Below are 22,926 nucleotides of genomic sequence, written 5' to 3'. Positions count from 1 at the left end.
GCTGGTGATCAGTCGGGACTGAAATCATGCTTTTGAAAATAGTTCTTGTGACAGGACAGTCGGCGGTGGAGTCGAGTAGATGTGGCCGAGGATAGTTTTTCAGTTCTATTGACATCAACGTTGAAGCTTGTCCTAGAAAAACATCTGACATCACACTTTACTCAAAACATATATTCAACCGGTTCTTACTCACAACTGCAGAGTGTTACGTTCTCAGTTGTTATATGTTTAAATTGGGTATTATAATAATAATAATGTCTATTTATATAGTGCCTTTCTAGACCAGGGTCACAAAGCGCTTTGACACATACTGATGGGAGTAGGCTGCAACATACGCGCCAAGTCTGCCATAAGGGTAAAGTGTCTTGCTCAGGGACACAACGACACAAGCTTGTCTGGAGCTGGGATTGAACCTGCAACCTCGTGGACTGCAGGCAACCACTCTACCATCTGAGCTATGATGCCCCCTATTACAGCCTATTACAATAAATTATTGAAAAAAAGTACATTTGTAATCGATTGACCATCTGACGGGTCTGGCATATTGTTATTGAACAAGATATCTTGTTGAGAGCCGGTGAGAGAGTCGCTGCACTACTGTGCGCCGCCATCTTGGAATACACAACAAAAACATGAACCTGTCTCCTGCCCCGAGTAGCTGGGCTAGATAGTCTGGGCCTCTTTGTTCAGGCTGCTACACTCGCAACCTAACCTTGGATAAGTGGTTGGATGGATGGATTCCATAAAAAAAGGAAAGTGCTCGTAAATGAAGAGCGTCCTCCTAACTATGGTCAGGCTCCTCCTTACATCACTGATCTGATCCAGCCTTACACCCCAGCTCAGGCTCTGAGGTCTGTGGATCAGAATCTACTTCCACGCACACGGTTCAGAACCAGAGGAGAGAAATCCTTCCAGACTGTTGCTCCTAAGCTTTGGAACGATCTTCCTCTTTCTTTGCGCTTGATGGATCTACTGACTCCTTCAAGAAACATCTTAAGACGTTTCTATTTGTTCAGGCTTTTCCTTGATTTTCTAGAACTCCTGTTGTGTTATCAGTTTTATCTTGACCTTTGAAGTATATACTTTATTGAATATTGTTTTGATTGTTTAAGCGCTTTGTGACCCTGGTCTAAAAAAGCGCCATACAAATAAAAATGACTTACTTACTTACTTACTGACTAAAGGGTTAATAGAACTTCAAATGAGCAGAGAAAGATGTGCCTCACTTGAGAAAAAGTTGATTGTAATATATTAACTTAATCTACAGTTTCCCCTAAAATCCCACCCATGATTATTATGATTGGCTTTATTTTCAACATCTCCATGTAAACCCGTGAGAGTCAATGACGCCACTCTCTGCTCCTTCAGCAAACATTGGCAGGCTGGAGATACGTGTTCTGGGTCGCCGCCGGGATCGGCCTTGTGGGCGCTCTCGTCTACACAATCTTCGGCAGCGGACAGCTCCAGCCCTGGGCCTTAAAAGAGGAGGACCAAGAGCGAGACAAGGACAGAAGGAGTCGGACTGAGGTGGCAGGACATCTGTAGCTTGACCTTTCTGTGACCTTTAACTTTTTTAGCTGCTGGAGTCAGCAAAGATTCATTTTGCACAATTTTTATTTTTAAATTCAACAATAAGGATGTTTTTATCTTGTGTGTGTTTATAAGACCAAGCATAGTTTTATGAACTGAAGACCATATTTTTATATTGCACTAATGGAGAGATATTCTAGGTACAGGGACCAAACAAAGACTTTTTTTTACCAGGATCCGTTTTGTTTTTAGACCCTCGACACAAATTGAGAGTCTGAAGAAAACATTACATGCAAACACACACAAACATGTCTTTAACTTCTTCACAAATATGTCCTGTATTTCTCTGCAACAAAAGGATACTCTTTTTAAGTTTTAAAGAAGTCAATAAGTGCCAAGAACAAGGATGTCGGTTTATTTGCACTATATGTGGGTGTGATCATCTGCGACATCTTTGTGGAGGTTTAAATATTTATTTTTGTGACTTTCTTAAAGGTGTGTTTGTGTTGAAGTCTATCTGTGGTTGTGTGTTAATGTACTGTATTTTGACTATGGTCAAGACATCAGGGAATGTCAGCTTTTTATCTGAACTGGAACCAAAAGTAATTTTGGACGTTTACACAGAAGTCTTTTCAAAATAAAAGTTTTCACGTACACTGTAAATAAGTCTGCTCTGTCATTAACGTGTTATGACGTCTTACAACTGACGTCTATCGGTGTATTTTGGCTTCTAAAGTCAAGGATGGACAAAGAAAAATGTGAAGTACACACTTTATTAAATATTAAAATTAACAACATGTACAGAGGCCACAAATCGTTTGGAAAAAACTGTCAATGTTGAAGTCCTGGGCAGTATTAAATTATTTATTAACAATTAAAATATGAATAGAAAATAGGCAATAAATCAAAGATGGCGCAACAGTTTATTTTATTTAAATATTTTTATTAGACGTATCAATGATGCAATTGGTTGTGATTAATATGAGCTAATTTTTTTTTTTATTTAAACACATTATAAAATCAGACATTTATGACAAAATAAAAACAAATAAAACATTAAAATAAACTCATATAACGCTAATGCTTTCCATGTGAACTTTATTTTGCTTTTACAGTAAAGAGTTTCATTACAAGTTGGTTATCTTTTAAAGGGCTTGAGAAAACAAAAAAAAAGTCGTGAAATACATGTTTTAAACGCTCTATACTTGCATTTATGGATACAACATTTACAAAGGATGAGCTATAACTGTGTTAACCATCAAATGATATTATTTGTTCTTAGAGTAAAGTGAAATTATTTGTTTTTAAAACACGAGACTTCCTTGTTCTGAGTTCGCGTTGACGACCTATCGCGATGACTTCTGCCACGTTCACGTGATCACGTGATGAACGTTCACGTGGCTCCTGAGTCCTGAATGGACTCATTGTTATAAAGTCAAGAGTAACTTTAAAAATTAAAGAACAAACTAACACACTTCAAATATTTAGCTTCCATGTTGGCACTTCCTTCCAGGAATGTGAGCAGTGGATTCCAAGAAGTGACTCGCACGGTATCGTCGAAGAAGTAAATGTTCGCAGACAACAATATTCTGGCAACTCAGATTGATCTAAATTGAATTAAAATGACACTCCTGAGCTGTGAGTGAGGCCGTGAACGCACCATCCCAGCCTCACGTATACACACCGAAAGTATTTGTATTTATTTTCCTTATACTTTGAACTTGGCGTAGGCGATAAGACTCAATAAAAAACATTTTTGTACCATGGTGTAATTTAAAACATATCAGCAAAAACACATCTAATGTCATGAAGTAAAACGCTGACGTTATGAAAATGTATATTTAATGATAAAATCAGTGTGAAAAGACATTTATAAACTCCGTCCAATTATACATGAAATAATTCGATGATAAACAAACTTTTTTTTGCTTTCATTAAATTACGCTAAGAGACCACAAGGTGGTGTCGTGGGTACTTATTTGCCTAGGAGTTGATGCCAAAGTTAAAAAGTAAAAAAAAACAAAAACCTGATTAAGAAAGATGTATTTTATTAATACAACTTATCGTATCCATTAAAATTAAGAGCAAACCGTGCTTATATGCCATCAATAAAAAAATATATATTAAATAATATATTATTTACTTTAAAACATTAAAATTACAAAACAAAAATAAACCAAACTAGCAGATTTGAATAAGGAAATCACGTTACTTAAGATTTAAGGGGTGTTTTTTTGTTTTGTTTTTAAAGTAGGGTTCACGTCATTGCCAGCGTTTGCATCAGACTTCAGTAACCCGTGACCCGGATGTTCTGTTTACGACATATCAACGTCATGTCCGCTCAGGATTAGCGAAATAAAATGTCCTTTGTTTTAGTTCATCAAAAAAAAGTTCATTACAACTACTATTTAATTTAACCTATGCAGTTTTTCAAAGTGATTAAGTACTTCAACTTGCAAAAAAAGTTATATTAAGCAAAGTTGTGTTTATGCTTTTGTTATTGTATATGTTTGACACGTTTTTAATACTAATTTCATTTGTTCATTAATATATTCAAAAGTATGACAACATGATTTAAGGAGTGTAAATAAGTAAAAACAAACAAAAGCAACAATAATAAATGGTGGTATAAAAACATTAACTAACCAAGTATGTGTTACTTATATTAATATATTATATTAGCTATATGAATCACACCCCTTTCACATTTGTATTGATCCAAATAATTAGACAATATCAATATTTTATTATTGAATTGTTTGAAATCATGATGGAACTACATTCAATATATATATTAATGCTACTGTTTTTTGATATTCAAAAGACCAGAGGTCATGTGGAGCCACAGAGCAAAAGTCAAATCACGGAGGGAAACTCAAATCCTATCACGATCACACCCTGTTTGCCACGAGATAACAACAGAATGTGACAAATAAATCAACACTTTTAAATCAGGCAGCCGGCTCTGCTGGAGTCTTGAGTGGGATTATCTCACTCACTTCACGGAGGTGTGACACAACTGTTGTGACTGGAGGAGAGATGTTGGTCCGGGAGCAGCTCTGTATTGTAAAAGTGCTGTATTTGCATTTACTGTCCCTCTGGCCTCAACATGAATTAGCATACAACATGCTGACAATGCAGAGATTGAGTCACCTGGACAAAAGCAGGAGACAGAGGTCCAAATTCAAAACAATCTCACTGCTGCTTCGTTCTGTTGACCAAACCAAGATCAACAGCCAAGATGCATATGAATGACCTGAAACTACTGCAGGGGATCTTGAACCTTCTTTCATTCAAGAACCTGGACAACCTGGTGTAGATGTTGACAACCCCCCCATAGATACCTGAGAATATACTATCATTGTGAAAGTGAACTTTTTAGTTTGTAACTCTGAAAATATAAAATGAATAATGGTTACAATATAATTGCTCTAGATCTATTCTGAAGGTACTATCTTCAACTCGTCCTTGCAATGGGGATCGACAATATTTACCTTTTAGAAATTATCTTCACACTAAGACTTAAAAAAAAGAACATTTGGTAAAAAATTCAATTCATTTAATTAATCATAATACCCTTGGTATTGACCCTCTTAAATTCGACATAAATCATATGACATTATCAGCTACACAGATATTCTAAGTTGAATCGATATTATTCCTCTTAGATTGCTGAAGTAAATGGATCATATCAAATAGAAATAAGTGACTATGTGCAACCATTTTTGCAGCAGTTTATTTATTTAATTATGTTTGTATTGTTAGCATTTCTGTTGTTGGATTTCTGGTCTTAAGTTTAACCATCCAACCTTTATGAAAAAAATAATTAAAAATAAATTCTACTCTATCAAACATGTTTTAGATTATAATTATAATGATTCATTATTTTATTTATTTTCTTCTTTGTTAGATATAAAACTCCATTAAAATTTTGAGAAGATTATTTTCCATTTTTAACCCATTTTTCATCTTTATATTGAAGTTGTCCTCCAAGAACTGTTAATTTATTTTAGGTTTACTTTGTTTTAAGACTTCAATCAAATCATTCTATCATGTGGATGAAGACTAGTATTGTCCAATGCTTCATGATGATTCAATTCAAAAAAATACACTTGCGAGTCCATATGTTAATCTAGAACTCAACTTGTTTATTTTCCATCAATCTTGCTCTAGTTCTTATTTTTGATCAACTTGGATTTAAGGTGGATTTACTTTAACAAAGGTAATTTAGAGACTGATATGAATCTGTAGTTTGTAAATATATTTTTCACTATTTTCTTTCCTGAAGGCATCATTTATTTCTGATGGGTCTTACATTTTTCTGAGTCAATTATTTTCCCTACTTTATATTTTTTTCATAAAATGTTTATAGTTGCTTTAGAATGTTAGTAGCAGCTCTTTTATTTAACTTTTTAAATGAATCAATTTAATTTTTAATTCCAAGTTTCTTTTTTTGTATTGTGTATTGTATCATTGGCTGCCACTGATAAAAATAAATATAATATATAGATAAAAGTATTCTATTTTAATTTATTTCTAAAAATGGTCAAAATGATTCATTCAGAAAATATTTTTCAATCATAACAACATATTTTCTTTTCTTTGGAACTTCTTCAATGTTTAGACAATTTCCTTTTTAATATTAGCATTAAGTAAGGTCTTATTATTTTGAGGAAAGTTCAGTTAGTTTTATCTTAAATCATGATCACCACATGTCCAAAGAGTATTTTCCCTAAAAACTACATTTGTTTGTACATACATTTAAAAGTCTGCTAGTCAAGTTTTTAGCTTTACACATGTTGGCTCATGTTTCTTGTTCACCTTCTAATAAGGAGATCATTTGATACATGTAAAAGTCTGCAGTGGACAGTGGCTTCTTATTTCTCCCTCACTGGAGGACTTAGCTGGATAATAAGTTTGTGGCACGTTCGGTGATTCTTGTTGCACGGTTCTGCCGAACAACACTGCTGAAGGTTCTGTCAAGATTACATTCACTTAGTTAAAATTGTTTGGTGTAGAAAACAGCTTGTGAATAAGGTACGACTGTGTTTGACTATCTCTCTGACTTATGTAGTAAGTTTTATATTTTATATTTTTCAGGTTTTTTTCATTATTATTTTTGTGCTCTATTGATAAATATACACTTGTGTCTGTTAGAAAAAAAAATCTATCTGACCACCAAGAATAAGAGCATTACAAAATAAATGATGATGATTCAAACATAATAAGTAATGAATGAGAATACATACACTTTAAAGAATAATAAGTGGGGGGACCTGCATTACCAGTAATCACAGGAGAAGTTCTAAAAGCTTCCCATTTTCCAGGAGAAGTTGAAGGATAAAGCTGTGTGCTTTATTTTTAATCCTCATTCAAATAAATGAAATCATTTATGTAAACAAACCTCTAAGTAAATCAGACCTGGATTGAGTTCGACCTCATGCATCCATTTGACTGTATTTATGTGGCCGTCATGAGGCGGAAGATCATGTAGAAAATAACAACTTGATTTGGTATTCATTTCTATTATTTATTATTAGTCTTTAAATTTGACTATCAGGTCTTTGTTTACAGACTTTTGTCCTCCACTTTTGTTCGTATGAGTATCTATTGTCACTCAAAAATATTTTTAGTGAATATAAATTTGAAAAAAGCATATTTTTATTTATCAGAATAATAGATTTTTTTTTAAGTAATGGTTATTTGTAAAGCACCTTTCTAGACCAGGGTCAAAAAGCCCTTTAACAATCAAAAACAATACACAGTTAAAATATATACTATAAAGATCAAGACACATAAGATAAAATCCTAAAACTAATTTTAGTGTATTTAGCTTGATTTTATTACTTAATGTTAGACTTTTATGCTACTTTGCCTTTATTTTTTCTGGATGGCCCCTCACAACAACCACTGTATAAAAGTGTAATTTCTCTAAATGAATATATGCTTTAAATATTGAAATTGTATATTATGTGCCGATGAAACAAAATATCAGTCCATAGTAAAGTAAAAAAATATAATAAAAATAAATTGAATTAAAAATTGTATTCCTCATGGTTTCAGTAAAAAGTATCATCCGGTGGAGACTCAGAGTAGAGGAGAGCAAAGGTTAGTTAGTTAGTTCTCTTGAGCAAAGAACCTCATGCAGCTGTCGTCTGGCACGGCTGTTGTCTTGACTGCTGAGATTGAAGTCTTGACCATATGTGACTCGAGGTCCTGGAATTTAAAAGTGTCGTCACTGCCCTGGTTATGGATGAATGTGATTGATAGATAGATAGATGGGTGAATGGATGGATGGATGGATGGATGGATGGATGGATGGATGGATGGATGGATGGATGGATGGATGGATAGATAGATAGACAGACAGACAGACAGACAGACAGACAGACAGACAGACAGACAGACAGACAGACAGACAGACAGACAGACAGACAGACAGACAGACAGACAGACAGACAGACAGACAGACAGACAGACAGACAGACAGACAGACAGACAGACAGACAGATAGATAGATAGAAAAAACAAATAACAAAAGAATTTCAATAAAGTTCTACCTAACCTAACCTAGATAGATGGATGGATGGATGGATGGATGGATGGATGGATGGATGGATAAACCTTTGATGAAAGGGTGAATGATTTGCTGACGTCTTCTCAGGTGTTGTGATGGAATGTGACGAACATGTCGTAACAACCACAGCTCTCGTCACTATACCTGCCGTACAAGTCAAACATTATCAACGGTATTTTTCCCTTTCTCTCAGCCCCCCTGCAGTGTCACTCACTCTTCTCCCGTCTGGCCTCTCCTGTCGCTCTCACCCCTTCTCCAGCATCACCTCCTTCCCCCCCGGCTTCGACCCTCTTCTTTGACAATGTATGTTTGAGTGAACGAACCAACTGCTCTGTCTACTGTGAGTGTTTGTGCCGATGAATGTGTGTGTTCGCTTTACAAATCTCAACTTCATGATTGAGAGACTGAATATGACCTTCGACCTAAATAATATATATATTTTTTTACAATTCTCACTGTCGACATCATAACACCCGCCTCCCGACCCCCACTCGTCTCCTCAGTGAAACCTTCACACACACAAATGAGGGGTCGGGGTGCTAATGTTAACGGGACGCTGAAAAAATGTTTGAAACTTCTTCACCTACTCCCGCCGGGGCTCTGTTTAGATGCTAATCTCATTCAGATTAAAATAATCTCGTCGAGCCGGGGCGTCACCATATGAATGGTCAGATGGAGGAAGGGTCCGAGACCATGCGGGGGGTTCTTTACATACAAAATGATGAACCGTCGCAGAAGTTTACATTTTATTTCATGAATTAAAAAAGACTTGTAATTACAATACAATTGGAACTAGAATAAAAGTGGAATTTAAAGAAGTCAAAGAAATACAGAGAGTTACTGAAGAAAGACTATGACAGAGTATTTATATTTTATATTGAGTTTTATCATCAAGCAAGAAAACATAAGAGAAAAGAAGGTCGATAGATGAATATTCCATGACGAAAGACTTCAGAGTATCAGTGTTTTACAACACCATGAATGTTCAGGCAAAAGCAGATTAAAATATAATAAAAAAAAGAAAAACAAAACTCATATTAGAAATACAATAAATAGATACAACATGATTAAAAAAACGCATAAACAAGCAAAATCTAACTACTTAAATGTATCTTTAATCAGGTTGTACTACTTGAAAAAAATAAATTGCATTTTTATTGAAGATACCCATGTTATTAATCAAATTATTACAGATAATGTTTAACAACTGACTTTAAATGCATCAACTTATTTTAAATGAATAGGAAACAAATAACACATCTAAGTGGACAAAGATGAAAACATAACTCTTCCTGTGTGGAGAACAATTATTTACATTAAATAGTTATATTATATTATATATAAGTAGTAATATAAAAAAAATACTTTCAATGATTAACCATTTTACCCAACTCGGTCAAATAGTTCTTCCTTGAATTTTTGAACATTTTACTTATAAAATAAATATATAATAAAGTAGTAAAGTCCGAACTTATCTTTGTCACTGATCTTGTCATTTGTTTCCGTCGCCCATTTGTTCATGATTTGTACTTTTATTTTTACAACTGTTGACTGTTTACAACTTGTAAAACTCAGAGATAACTTTGGAAAAAGTATTCTTGTGATTCTTGTATGATTGTATTATTACATTTGTCTTGATATTCTTGATTAGGTTTTGTTTTTTAATCTCTAACTTCACGGTTTCTGTTGGAAAGTTGTTTGTTGAGAAATCCATTTTTTCTGTTGGTCTACTTGTTATCTTCTTTTTAACTAACTACATTTTTTTCAAGCAACACTTTGTTCTCAAATACAGCGAATGTAAATGATGGTTCTTTCCAAGTCTTACCAAATAAAATAAAAAATACTATATGAAGACTTAAAAATGATACATGAATCTTTGAATCTGCTATTTCACTGCTTCTACTGGCACTAACATCAATAATACATTTAAATTAAGCAAGTCTAAGATGTGAATTAAGAGAGTTAGATTCAATCATCAAATGTAATAATTAACTAATCCATCAATGTTTAATCTCTGACAGCCTGATAAAACATTGTCATAACGAAACAACTTGTGTATTGTTGTTCTTCCCACAATAATTATTATGTTTAAATCCCAACCATTGACATTATTGATGTTATTTTAATAAATTAAGAGCATTCAAAATATATATTAAACAGTGAATTATTGTTTTTAAGGCTGCGATAAATTGTTGTGTTCTATCCACTATAGATCCGTTCATCCTTTATTTACGGACCATTTTAGAGAATAGTTTTTTTTCTGTAAAGCGGTTTGCTCCTCGTTGTGACGTCATCAATGCGCATCCGGTAACGTGATGACGATTTTTTGCAGGAATGTGTGTGATTTGCGGGTTTTCTCCATCAGGGCGGGAGCTACAGGACCTTCCTCCGAGTATAAAGCCTCGCCGCCCCTCGTCCACATCCTCTTTCTGTTACCTGGCTCGGGGCAGCAGCAGCTTTGGTGAACATCACCCAGAAACACCGGTAAGAAAAGGAAAAAAAACAACACCATCTTCCGCATGTTTGACTCGTGAACGACGGTTTAAAAAAAGTAATCATTTCGATGCCTTTTTTCGCCTTTAAATGTCCACAATGGCGGATTGAATATAAACATTATAGTCCGTTTGTTAAACCTTCGATGGTCTATTCGACGTATTTTTAGTCGTTTCGGTTCGTTTTTTAAAGAGGAAAAGTATTTATTTAAAAGGATGTGGCAGGAACAAAGGGAGACAGCGAACTTGATTTACTAAGGATGCTGAATTGGCATCCGTCTCCACCATGAACAACTGGCTGGGTGTGTGTGTGGTACCAGTATTTAAAAATAGGTGTGGAATATTTGGGCAGACGCTGTAATTTGATATGACGTGGCCCGCGCTGCTAACACGTGTCTGGGCCGGTCTGCGGCCTACTGAGGCCTGGTCTCTCGCCGCCTTAACTCCCACGTTGCTTCAATGTCACTCGGTTTTATCGCGAGTTAACGCTTTGTTGTATATACTCGTGACTCTATTGACTCAAAATGGCGACATTTTGGCGTTTTACATGTTTTAACGCCGTTTTAATGTCCCTCGACAGTAAAAACCAACAATGGGAAAGGAAAAGAAGCACATCAACATCGTGGTCATTGGCCATGTCGACTCCGGCAAGTCCACCTCCACCGGTCACTTGATCTACAAGTGCGGGGGCATCGACAAGAGAACCATCGAGAAGTTCGAGAAGGAAGCCGCTGAGGTGAGTAAGCGCTTATGTTGGCTTCAAAATGGCGGCGCTCGTCCTGCTTGCTCTCGCAGCCGCCTGTGAGGCGGGAGCGCGCACGCTTTTTGCTGGGTGTGGCGTCACCGCAGTAGTGCGGATGAGGCATGACTTGTCTCATTGACTTGCTATTTTAAAAATTATCACGACTTCTTTAAATCCTTATATATTTCATATTTATGTGTTACATTTTAACAAAATGGCTGCTTATGTTAACTTTTTTAAACTTTTTTAACTACACCTCCATAGTATTGTGCATACCAATGTCTTGTGTGTACATTTCTTAATAGTGGCTCCCCATGGCACATTATAGTATTTTATCCACTAATGACTTTATTTTGCAGTTTTTGTTTCATTGTTGCTCCTCTTTATTTATTAACAGATGGGAAAGGGCTCCTTCAAGTACGCCTGGGTGTTGGACAAGCTGAAGGCCGAGCGTGAGCGTGGTATCACCATCGATATTGCTCTGTGGAAGTTCGAGACCCAAAAGTTCTGCGTGACCATCATTGATGCTCCTGGCCACAGAGATTTCATCAAGAACATGATCACTGGTACTTCTCAGGTAAATGAAATGTGCATGTTGTTGTGACATCAAGTTTCAAATGAGCTATATTTTGTTAGGTCATTGCAACTGGTTTTTAACTAACTTGTGTTCATTTCAGGCTGATTGTGCCGTGCTGATCGTTGCTGCTGGTGTTGGTGAGTTTGAGGCTGGTATCTCCAAGAACGGACAGACCCGTGAGCACGCCCTGCTGGCCTTCACACTGGGCGTGAAGCAGCTCATTGTCGGTGTCAACAAGATGGACAACACCGAGCCCGCTTACAGCCAGACCCGTTTCGAGGAAATCTCCAAGGAGGTGACCGCTTACATCAAGAAGATCGGTTACAATCCCGCCACCGTCGCCTTCGTGCCCATCTCTGGATGGCATGGAGACAACATGCTGGAGGCCAGTGCAAACGTAAGGAAACCAGTAATGAAGCTCTTATGATGTGAAGGGTGAACAAATGTGTTAATCTGGATTTATATTTTTAGATGGGCTGGTTCAAGGGATGGAAGGTTGAGCGTAAAGAGGGAAATGCCAGTGGAGTCACTCTGCTTGAAGCTCTGGATGCCATCCTGCCACCTTCCCGCCCAACTGAGAAGGCCCTCCGCCTGCCCCTGCAGGATGTCTACAAAATTGGAGGTATGGACTATGACCGTTTCTTGCATTTGTTTAAGGGGAAAGAATTTGGTTTGATTTTTGGTCTACTCCATTCTGTCAGGCATCGGAACTGTACCAGTGGGCCGTGTTGAGACCGGTATCATCAAGCCCGGCATGGTCGTCACCTTTGCTCCTCCTAACCTGACCACTGAGGTCAAGTCTGTGGAGATGCACCACGAGTCCCTCCCCGAGGCTCTTCCAGGAGACAACGTGGGTTTCAACGTCAAGAACGTCTCTGTCAAGGAGATCCGTCGTGGAAACGTTGCTGGTGACAGCAAGAACGACCCACCCAGAGCTGCCGAAACTTTCAAAGCCCAGGTACGACCCTGGACTCTGCCCTTGTCGATGGTGCATCAATGAGTTAGAAATCTAATATTGTTTATGTTGCAGGTCATCATTCTGAACCATCCTGGTTCCATCAGTGCTGGATACTCGCCTGTCCTGGATTGCCACACTGCTCACATTGCCTGCAAGTTCAACGAACTGGTGGAGAAAATCGATCGTCGTAGTGGCAAGAAATTGGAAGATGCTCCCAAGTCAGTCAAGAGCGGAGACGCCGCCATTGTTGAACTGGTCCCAACTAGGCCAATGGTTGTGGAGCCCTTCTCAAGCTACGCTCCTCTTGGTAAGTTGATTTCTTGTCGCCTGGCTTTGACAAAATCCAATCCTGTACTGACTCCTTTCCCCTCGCAGGTCGCTTCGCTGTGCGTGACATGAGGCAGACCGTCGCCGTCGGTGTCATCAAGTCTGTCAAGCCCAAAGAAATGGGCGCCGGAAAGGTCACCAAGGCTGCAGAGAAGGCCACAAAGAAGAAATGAATAGTAGAGCAGGACATCAACCAGTTGGGAGACATGTGGCCAAAGCAGCTGGTCATCTCATCTTTGGCTTCTTTCCATCCTGGGCCATCTCCCCTGAGGCAGACGTCTCACCTAAAGAACTGGCTTATGCTGATTAAAACTCATCGCAAAAGTTTCCGCAGGAAAAAGAAACACTGTCGCGTTGTCAACCGCCTGACGGTGCCTATCTCAATTTAAGTTGAAATGTTTAGATGTTTCTCATTGTTCACAATTAATTTGAAGGAAAGCTGCTGGTAACTAAAATAAAAGTCTGAAAAAAATGTAACTCTTGTTTGCGCCTCAGTCCTTGTGTGTGTGTGCAGCTGTTTTTTTTAACCATGCTATCTGTTTCCAAGTTGCTGTCCAATCGCACTGGCTTAGAGGGGAGTCGACCAATGGAGTCTGCTTGTTACCAGACGAAATATGATTGACATCGGCTCTGTATTCGACCCCCCTTTCATGGCGGTATAAAAAGCCTGTCCCGGTGACACTCTGTCCTTTTTTTTGCCTCCCCCAGCAACCGCTACAGTCGGCAGCCACAGGTTGGTCATTTGTGTGATCTTTGGGATATGTATTTGACTTTAGCTCGCGAGCTATCAGACTTTAAATCGTGGACTTTGAAAGGCAGATTCTGGGGGGATCTTTCACGTCTTTGAATCGTGCTACTGACCGCGGGAACGCGCTTTCCTCTGGTAACATGGCCGCTGTGGGGACGAGCACATGGGTTTTCTGCTCTACGTCACCGTTGGATCGATATTTTGAGTCATATCTAATAGACAAAATGGACGATTTTTGAGTAAAGTTGTGTCGTATGTAATGTTTCGTTAAAAAAGAAACGCGTGTTGTAATATGGTCCTGAAATGTGACGTCATCTGGCGTCTTATTTCCGTTAGAGAGCCACCATGGGAAAGGAAAAGATCCACATCAACATCGTGGTCATCGGACACGTCGACTCCGGCAAGTCCACGACCACCGGTCACCTGATCTACAAGTGCGGAGGCATCGACAAGAGAACCATCGAGAAGTTCGAGAAAGAAGCCGCAGAGGTTTGTTGCACTTTTGCTCGAGGAAGTTTGACGCACCGGGTCACGTGTCGAGTCCGTCCATCAGATCAGCTGCCCAAGGGCGCCATCTGTCGGTGGAACATCGAACCCACCGGAGTCTGTTTTCCTGCACTCTTAAAATTATAGGACCGTGACATAAAATCATTCGTTTAAATAATGCGTGAAGGAAGCGATGGTTAGGAACTATGTCATTAAAATGAAAGATGAGGTGTTTTATATTAGACTTGTAATGGGCATGTATTAGTATTTACCAGATGTTACAAATAAATACAGTGTTATGATAGATGGATAAACTTCATTGATCCCTCTGGAGATCTCTTTTGGGAAATTATTTTTTTCCCAACTAGCCACAGCAAATACAGCCATTTTTCATAAAAAATAAATCAAAAATAAAATAAGAACAAGAATAAAGAGAAAGAACAAGATGATACCAGATGTTACAAATAAATACAATGTTATTATAGATGATAGATGGATAAACATCATTGAACCCTCTGGAGATCTCTTTCGAGAAATTGTTTTCCAGCAAACAGCAACTCGGACGATAGATTCATTAAAAAAAAAAGTGTAATAAAAAGAACAAAAATACAAACTATACGAACTATAAGTAAAAAGAAAATATATTGTAGAAAAAATAACACAAAGGAGAGGATCAAAGACTAACGTAGAATACAATATGATACATTCAGACAGAATTAAACAGTCTAATGGCACGAGGAATGACTAAGTCCCTGAGTATATTAGTGCTGCATCATGGGAGGATCATTCGTTCCCCGCTGCTTCTCTGCTCACTGATGACAGTGTTCAGAGGATGACTGTCATCATCCATGATGTAGTTTGTTCAATGATCTCCTCTCAGCAACTGTCACCAGTGAGTCCAGCTTCAACCACAGAGCCAGTCCTCCTGATCAATCTGTCCAACCTGTTGACACTCCTCTTGGACACATTCTCACCCCAACACACCACAGCATAGAACACTGGCCACCACAGACTGGTAGAACATGCAGGAGTTTCCTGCAGATGTTAAATGATCGGAGCCTCCTCAGAAAGTACAGATGATGTAGATTAACTAATTACAGGTCGATAAATAAGCAACACTATATTCATTTATATTAGATAGAATTTTTTTAGGGGCCAAAAACAAATCTTGAACATAGATGTATATCAGAATGTGTTGAAAACATAACATTGTTTTTTTTGTGGTGGCAGATTAAGCACATTAAAGTATTTTATCCACTAATGACTTTATTTTGCTGTTTTTGTTTCATTGTTGCTCCTTTTTATTTATTAACAGATGGGAAAGGGCTCCTTCAAGTACGCCTGGGTGTTGGACAAACTGAAGGCCGAGCGTGAGCGTGGTATCACCATCGACATTGCTCTGTGGAAGTTCGAGACCCAAAAGTACTATGTGACCATCATTGATGCTCCTGGCCACAGAGATTTCATCAAGAACATGATCACTGGTACTTCTCAGGTAAATGAGTTCGACTGTGCCTGTTGTTGTGACATCATCATAATTTATACGTTTCAAATGAAACTCGTGATTTCAGGCTGACTGTGCCGTGCTGATCGTTGCTGCTGGTGTCGGTGAGTTTGAGGCTGGTATCTCCAAGAACGGACAGACCCGTGAGCACGCCCTGCTGGCCTTCACACTGGGCGTGAAGCAGCTCATCGTCGGCGTCAACAAGATGGACAACACCGAGCCTCCTTACAGCCAGAAGCGCTACGAGGAAATCACCAAGGAGGTGTCGACCTACATCAAGAAGATCGGTTACAATCCCGCCACCGTCGCCTTCGTGCCCATCTCTGGATGGCACGGAGACAACATGCTGGAGGCCAGTGAGAAGGTGAGTCTTTTGAACTGACCTATGGGTGAACAGAATAGATCTAGTCTATAACTAGCTGTGTCTCAGATGAGCTGGTTCAAGGGATGGAAGGTCGAGCGTAAGGAGGGAGGGGCCAGCGGCACCCATCTTCTGGAAGCCCTGGATTCTATCCTGCCCCCGTCTCGCCCCACCGACAAGGCCCTGCGTCTCCCCCTGCAGGATGTCTACAAGATTGGAGGTAAGGCTTAAATGTTCATGTCAGAGTGGCTCAGATGAAGAAAGAAAAGCCAACAACATTTAAACCAACATTTCATTTTATATATATTTTAATTTTAAAAATATGATGTGAAAACCTTTGTATATATGTATAATTTTTTGTATATATTTGTATAAATGAATCCGGTTTCCCCCTTGTCAGGTATCGGAACTGTACCAGTGGGCCGTGTTGAGACCGGTGTCCTGAAGCCCGGCATGGTTGTCACCTTCGCACCCCCCAACCTGACCACTGAGGTCAAGTCCGTGGAGATGCACCACGAGTCTCTCACCGAAGCTCTTCCAGGAGACAACGTGGGTTTCAACATCAAGAACGTCTCCGTCAAGGAGATCCGTCGTGGAAACGTCGCCGGTGACAGCAAGAACGACCCCCCACTGGGTGCTGATAACTTCACCGCCCAGGTCAGGAAAGATGTTTTGAGACCTCACAATAGTAACCTGTTGTTGTGATGTTTTATCTCTGGTATTTGAGTATAATAATTGCACCATTTAAGATCACAATATACAAGAACCCCATTATCTGGAGACAGATTTTGGGCAAGATGTTTTGACAAATCGAAGGATTGTCTGCCTGCCGAGTAAAAAAAAAAGAAGCTTATCCAATAGGCAAAGCTCTTGATTTATATAAAATAATAATCTCTCACTAATGGCCACAGGCTCAAATTAGTTTTTGTCTGAATCCTTTGGAGAAGGCCCTGGGGCAGACCCAAGACATGTTGAAGAGGAAATGTCTCTTAGTTCACCTGGGAACATCTCACAGATCAGCACCAAGAGATTTCTAGTATCCAATGCTCATTGCTGCATTTCCGCCCTGAAGGTCATCATCCTGAACCACCCGGGCCAGATCTCTCAGGGTTACGCCCCCGTGCTGGACTGTCACACTGCCCACATCGCATGCAAGTTCAGCGAACTGAAGGAAAAGATCGATCGTCGTTCTGGCAAGAAGCTTGAGGACAACCCCAAGGCTTTGAAGTCTGGTGACGCTGCCATCATCACCATGATACCTGGGAAACCATTGTGTGTGGAGAGCTTCTCCAAGTACCCTCCTCTGGGTGAGTTTAGAGAATGTGTTCGTGCCGTAGCTATTGGTTGTCTAATACAATATAAATGAAACCAAAAAAATATTGAATCATGTTCATCTTGTCCTTCCAGGTCGCTTTGCTGTCCGTGACATGAGGCAGACTGTGGCGGTTGGTGTCATCAAGTCGGTGGAGAAGAAGTGCGCCTCCAGTGGCAAGGTGACCAAGTCTGCACAGAAGGCCGAAAAGAAGAAGTGAATCGTCATGCAGGATGCTCCCGACCAATTTCTGCAAAGAATCATTCTCATTTCGCCGAATCCAGCACCATCGTCTCTACAGAAGAGCTCTCTACTCAAGGACTGGCTAATGCTGATTAAGACCCATCGCAAAAGTTTTCGCAGGAAAGAACGGCTCGTCCCTTTTGACTGTGATTGTAATTAAAAAATGACAAACAAACAATAAAATATTCAGCAAATAGGCTTGCACTTTTTGGGGTATTCAGGAGAGTAAATAGCCTCTTCATTAAGTTTGGTGGTCACACAACTGTGGTGTTTCCATTCAACAAAATAACACCTTAAGTGTCTACAACAGTGTTTTTCAACCACTGTGCTGTGAGAAAACATAAAATTCCACGTTATTGGTTTAAAAACGTAAATCATTGATTTAAAAAAATGATTAAGTACATTTTTTCAATGCCTTTATTTGATTCATATTCAAGACACTTTGATGAAAATGACTTAAATGTCAATACAGGCTACACACAGTATCATTTTTTTAAACATTTTTGGATAGTGGTGTGCCTTGTAATTTTTTTAAATGAAAAAAAGAGGTTGAAAATCAGTGGTCTACAAATACCTTTAAAAAAAAAAAAGCATTATTATTATATGACCTTCAAACATTACATCAGTATAAGTTTCATGGAGCACATGAATTCATCTTTACCACTGTCTACCAAACAGGATATTAAATATTTGAGACATAGAGCTTAAAATTATTTTAAAACATTTAGTATAAGATAGACATATAGTTTGCTATTTAGATGGATACAGGTATAATTATGAATTTACAGAACTTTGATAGTAATATTTAGAATATTTTCAGTTTATCAGAGTGGTACATTTAACCTCAGAATGACTGCAGCTAATGGACAAAAAAAAATAGTGTAACACAATTACATTGCTAGTTTGTGTATTATCTTATTTCATACTTATATTCTGTACTGACACCACAAAAAATCTCGAGTTTACAACACTGGTAATAAAAGTATCTGATTCTGATGATTAAAAGCTTATTCATTTTAAAGTTCATTTTGTCACTGTTTAAACAGTTTCATTACAGTGCATTTCATATAGATCTTAACAGACCCGTTAGTTTATTACTCTTATTACAAGGTAAATAAACAAGATAAGCTCTATCATTCATAACAGAAGATGCTCTCTTTCAGCCAGGGATCCTGGCACTCGTTAAAATCAAAAATAATAAATGAACCAGCAAATACACGTGTTACACATGCTTAAAAACAATATTTTTTGTTTTTAAGTACGTTATTTTACGAGCTGTCATGAAAAGGCGGAACCTTTGTATCAGGCCTCCGTTGTTCATCGACATTTTACAGCATGAACACATCTCTATAAATGCTCCCCACCGGAAACGGAAAGTCCTCTTCTAGTGATCCAACATGGCGGTAAGGCATACGTTGTACACTATAGCCAATACCGGGATTTAAATCTCATTCCATCCGTGCTCTATGTTCCTCATAATATAGTTTTGATGCAACTGTTGGCAGAGTTATACCACGAAACACAATGTACATGCATTATTTTCACGATTGAACGGATGGTGTGGCTAAAATTGACGATTAGCGGCAATGCTAACGGGTAAACTTTCCATTCGGGCTTTTATTGAACAGCGTTTTATATTATAAAGTTAAATACTATTTGCGATATGGAGCCCGTTTAACTACGAATCATCGTGTGGCATAAACATTTTGGTTACCCACTAGTTACGGCATTACTCTTGGAAAGAAGTTTGTCATGCTAACTGTAATGTCGAGTGCCGGACTATGCTCGGGCATGTTCCCCGGATCTCCAGGCGAGTCAACGTGAGGACTGATGTTCAATGTTTTGCTCACAGGAACAGGGCGAAAAGAAGGAAAACCCCATGAAGGAGCTTCGCATCCGCAAGCTCTGCCTGAACATCTGTGTCGGTGAGAGCGGTGACAGACTGACCAGAGCCGCCAAAGTGCTGGAACAACTCACAGGCCAGACCCCTGTCTTCTCAAAGGGTAACTTCAGTTACTGACTTGTGTCATTTCGGGTTTCCTCTTTGACAACTGATGCAGGATTTTATCAGGGTTTAATTTGGTATTTGTATACATTTACACCTTCCCCCTTTTTTTGTCCTTGCTATAATTTATTTTTACTTTCTTACACTGGTGACAAAACAGAACGCCATTACCAGAAAATACAAGTCGCAAAAGATTTGTCTCTAATTCTTGACTCATTGTTTCAGTTTGTTCCAAAGTACAACATTTCTGTCCCCTGACTAGAGTCTAGTTTCTAACAACGTTCCTCTATCTCTGCGCTTGATGGATCTACTGACTCCTCCAAGAAACATCTTAAGACTTGGACTTTCTTTATTCGTGCAGACTTTTACCTGATTTTCTGGGACTCGTGTGTTTTTCTCGGTGTTATCTTGATCTTTAGTATATACTTGAGTATTTTTTATGGTTTAAGCGCTTTGTGACCCTGGTCTAGAAAAGCCCTCTATAAATATAAATTACTTACTTAAAAGCTCAAACACACAGCTGTCGTCAAATTCTCATCCATCTCCATCAGAAGTAGTAGACAAAGTAATTGTTTATTTACTTTTGTTGCATGGAAAACTGGTCATCGCGTTAAGTTCGTTAATCGTTCTAAATACGTGAACGTCTTGGAAGCCACACCAGGTGTCATGGCTAACGTGTGTTCTGTGGTTAAATGTCTAACTTGTCTTCTGCTCCAGCCCGCTACACCGTGCGATCCTTCGGTATCCGCAGAAATGAAAAGATTGCTGTCCACTGTACGGTCCGTGGAGCTAAAGCTGAGGAGATCCTTGAGAAAGGACTCAAGGTATGATCAGGAACTTTTTCATTGAGTTGCACATGCGTTGAAGAATTGATTGGTCGACTTAGAAATGTGTAAACCTGATGAATAATAAATGCATTTTCTCCGTGGAACCTCACAGGTGCGGGAGTACGAGCTGAGGAAAAACAACTTCTCAGACACTGGGAACTTTGGCTTTGGTATCCAGGAGCACATCGACCTGGGAATCAAGTACGACCCCAGCATTGGCATCTACGGATTGGACTTCTACGTGGTAAGGGTTCTTTTTTAATCCGACCGCTTAGCAATTCTTTCAGCTTCTCTTTTGAGTTGCAGATCTCTGAATTCAAGGTGTACTTTTTCATAGACTATGCTGTAGTTGGAGAATAAAACCTTGTTGATCCAGTATATTTTGCCTTTTTGTTTAGTTTATTGACCCAAAGATGTCATTTGTGATTTTAAAAGTGGTTCTTTTAATTGTTGAGATTCTGGTGTCACTAGAGATTTAATTATGTGCTGCTTACTGCTGAGATTGGCTTTTAAATTATTAGAAATGCAAAGAAATGTAATTTCAGAACATGAAATGCTGCTTTAGTGATTCAGTACATAAGTGATGCTGTCCATAAAATGATAAATCTCATCAGGTTTATCGGTCACTTGAAATGATCAGATTTATTTTTTGTTGAATTCAGATCAAAGTGAGATTTGACTTTGTCTTGTGAACAGGTTCTGGGCAGACCCGGCTTCAGCATTGCTGACAAGAAAAGGAAACGTGGTCGCATTGGCTTCAAACACCGCATCCGCAAGGAGGAGGCCATGCGCTGGTTCCAGCAGAAGGTGAGCTTCCTCTTCTACTCCGTGAGATGTTTGAAGCATGAGTGTAGCGGGTTGAGCATCTCCTCACCGGTGCCTGTGAAAGGTTGCGATTTTGGCTAAATGTCTATCTTTTTTCCACGTGTGTGCGTCATGAATGATGTGTTGCTTTTATTTCAGTCCTTGTGACAATGAATACCAAGTGGTGAACTAAAGATTAAAGATGGAATTTGTGTTGGAATGTGTAAAGTCTACTCAAAAGGGAAAACGGTTTTAATTTTCCGTTCTCAAATTGTTGAATGTTTCAATATCAATGAGAATATTGACATATTCCACCATGTAAACAAAGTAGTTGTCCTCATTTAAGTTATTTTGGTCTAATAGGTTTGCTGGTTACTCTAACTTAAGATTACTTGATAGCATATAGAGACAAGTTGATGTAACATTGTTTTTCCCATTTGTCTTTCAGTATGATGGTATCATCCTCCCCGGCAAGTAAAGGTCCCCTTGTCTTGTTTGTAACAAAGGAATAAAAAAATCAAAAACAGTCTTGTGTCTCTATTGCTTATTGGAAGTGCTCAAGATGAAGCGGGTCTTACAGAAGTGTTGCAAGTATCTCCATGAAGAGCATCATCTCACCGGGGTGGGACTCATTCACCCACTTAACATCGGCAAGAGATTCTAATTTGAACTTTTTCTATGTATATTAATGGATTTCAAAGTATGACACGTCTGTCCTAACCCTGACAAAACGTGACCGGAGTTTGCAAATAGGCTGGTCAGGGAGTCTGTGGATCAGAATCTACTGATGGTTCCTGAACGTGGTTCAGGACCAGAGGAGAGAAATCCTTCCAGACTGCTAAGCTTTAGAACGACCTTCCTCTCTTGTGTTTTGATGGAGTCTACTGACTCCTTCAAGAAACGTCTTAAGACGTTTTTATTCGTGCTGGCTTTTCCTTGATTTTTATGGAACTCCTGTGTTGTCAGTGCTATCTTGACCTTTTAAGTATATTTTATTAACTATTGTGTAAGCGTGACCCTGGTCTGGAAAAGCACTCTATAAATACAAATTACTTACTTAAACCTTTTGTCCATTAAATGAAATCTAGTTGGAAAACACTTTCCAGGAGTTATCAATATCTCGAATTAACATTTAAAGCAGTATGAGTCAACATTCCTGTAAAAGTATACAGTAGCTCAGCTATTCCCAACCTGTGCGCTGCTGCCCCCAGGTGGTCCGCGAAGGCATTGCAAGTGGGCCGCAAAATCTTGGGATGTTGGGTTTTAAATGTTAAAACTCAAATTTAAAAGGATATCAAACCTTTACAAATATTATTTTTGCTTTTCCTTCGGTTATTATACATGTGACAAGGAAATGATGCCTTCATATTTATGGGGTCAGAGGTGGGCCGCAAAGGTTTTTGAGACTTAAAAGTGGGCCTGGAGTTGGAAAA

The 22,926-nt window shown here is 38.7% G+C and overlaps 4 protein-coding genes across 4 annotated transcripts in view; all 4 read left to right on the top strand.

Annotated features, from left to right (window-relative positions):
* Positions 1–2,196, top strand: part of LOC148083882 (sialin) — a 12,051-nt gene extending 9,855 nt beyond the window's left edge. The window contains exon 11 of the mRNA XM_087787082.1: positions 1,369–2,196. Coding sequence (XP_087643208.1) covers positions 1,369–1,545 — 177 coding nt within the window. The 3' untranslated portion in view covers positions 1,546–2,196. The remainder of the gene's footprint in view (positions 1–1,368) is intronic.
* An 8,256-nt stretch (positions 2,197–10,452) lies between these two features.
* On the top strand, positions 10,453–13,680 carry LOC148083881 (elongation factor 1-alpha-like). Its single transcript, XM_087787080.1, has 8 exons — positions 10,453–10,591; positions 11,180–11,335; positions 11,739–11,918; positions 12,019–12,315; positions 12,390–12,540; positions 12,620–12,876; positions 12,949–13,183; positions 13,252–13,680. Exons 2-8 carry the CDS (start codon positions 11,192–11,194, stop codon positions 13,374–13,376), a joined length of 1,389 nt encoding a protein of 462 aa, XP_087643206.1. The 5' UTR covers positions 10,453–10,591; positions 11,180–11,191; the 3' UTR covers positions 13,377–13,680.
* Positions 13,681–14,259: 579 nt separating this feature from the next.
* On the top strand, positions 14,260–17,981 carry LOC148083880 (elongation factor 1-alpha). The gene is made up of 7 exons (XM_087787081.1): positions 14,260–14,440; positions 15,753–15,932; positions 16,009–16,305; positions 16,372–16,522; positions 16,703–16,959; positions 17,375–17,609; positions 17,710–17,981. Exons 1-7 carry the CDS (start codon positions 14,297–14,299, stop codon positions 17,832–17,834), a joined length of 1,389 nt encoding a protein of 462 aa, XP_087643207.1. The 5' UTR covers positions 14,260–14,296; the 3' UTR covers positions 17,835–17,981.
* Positions 17,982–19,194: 1,213 nt separating this feature from the next.
* On the top strand, positions 19,195–22,019 carry rpl11 (ribosomal protein L11). Its single transcript, XM_087787079.1, has 6 exons — positions 19,195–19,260; positions 19,710–19,860; positions 20,580–20,686; positions 20,802–20,933; positions 21,386–21,496; positions 21,942–22,019. The coding sequence occupies exons 1-6, from the start codon at positions 19,255–19,257 to the stop codon at positions 21,969–21,971; spliced, it is 537 nt and encodes a 178-aa protein (XP_087643205.1). The 5' UTR covers positions 19,195–19,254; the 3' UTR covers positions 21,972–22,019.
* The last annotated feature ends 907 nt before the right edge of the window (positions 22,020–22,926 follow it).

This window comes from Callionymus lyra, chromosome 3, assembly GCF_982586985.1.
Source record: "Callionymus lyra chromosome 3, fCalLyr1.hap1.1, whole genome shotgun sequence".
NCBI lineage: Eukaryota > Metazoa > Chordata > Actinopteri > Syngnathiformes > Callionymidae > Callionymus > Callionymus lyra.
The sequence above is the reverse complement of the archived record's forward strand: the minus strand, read 5'-3'. Positions and strand labels throughout refer to the sequence as shown.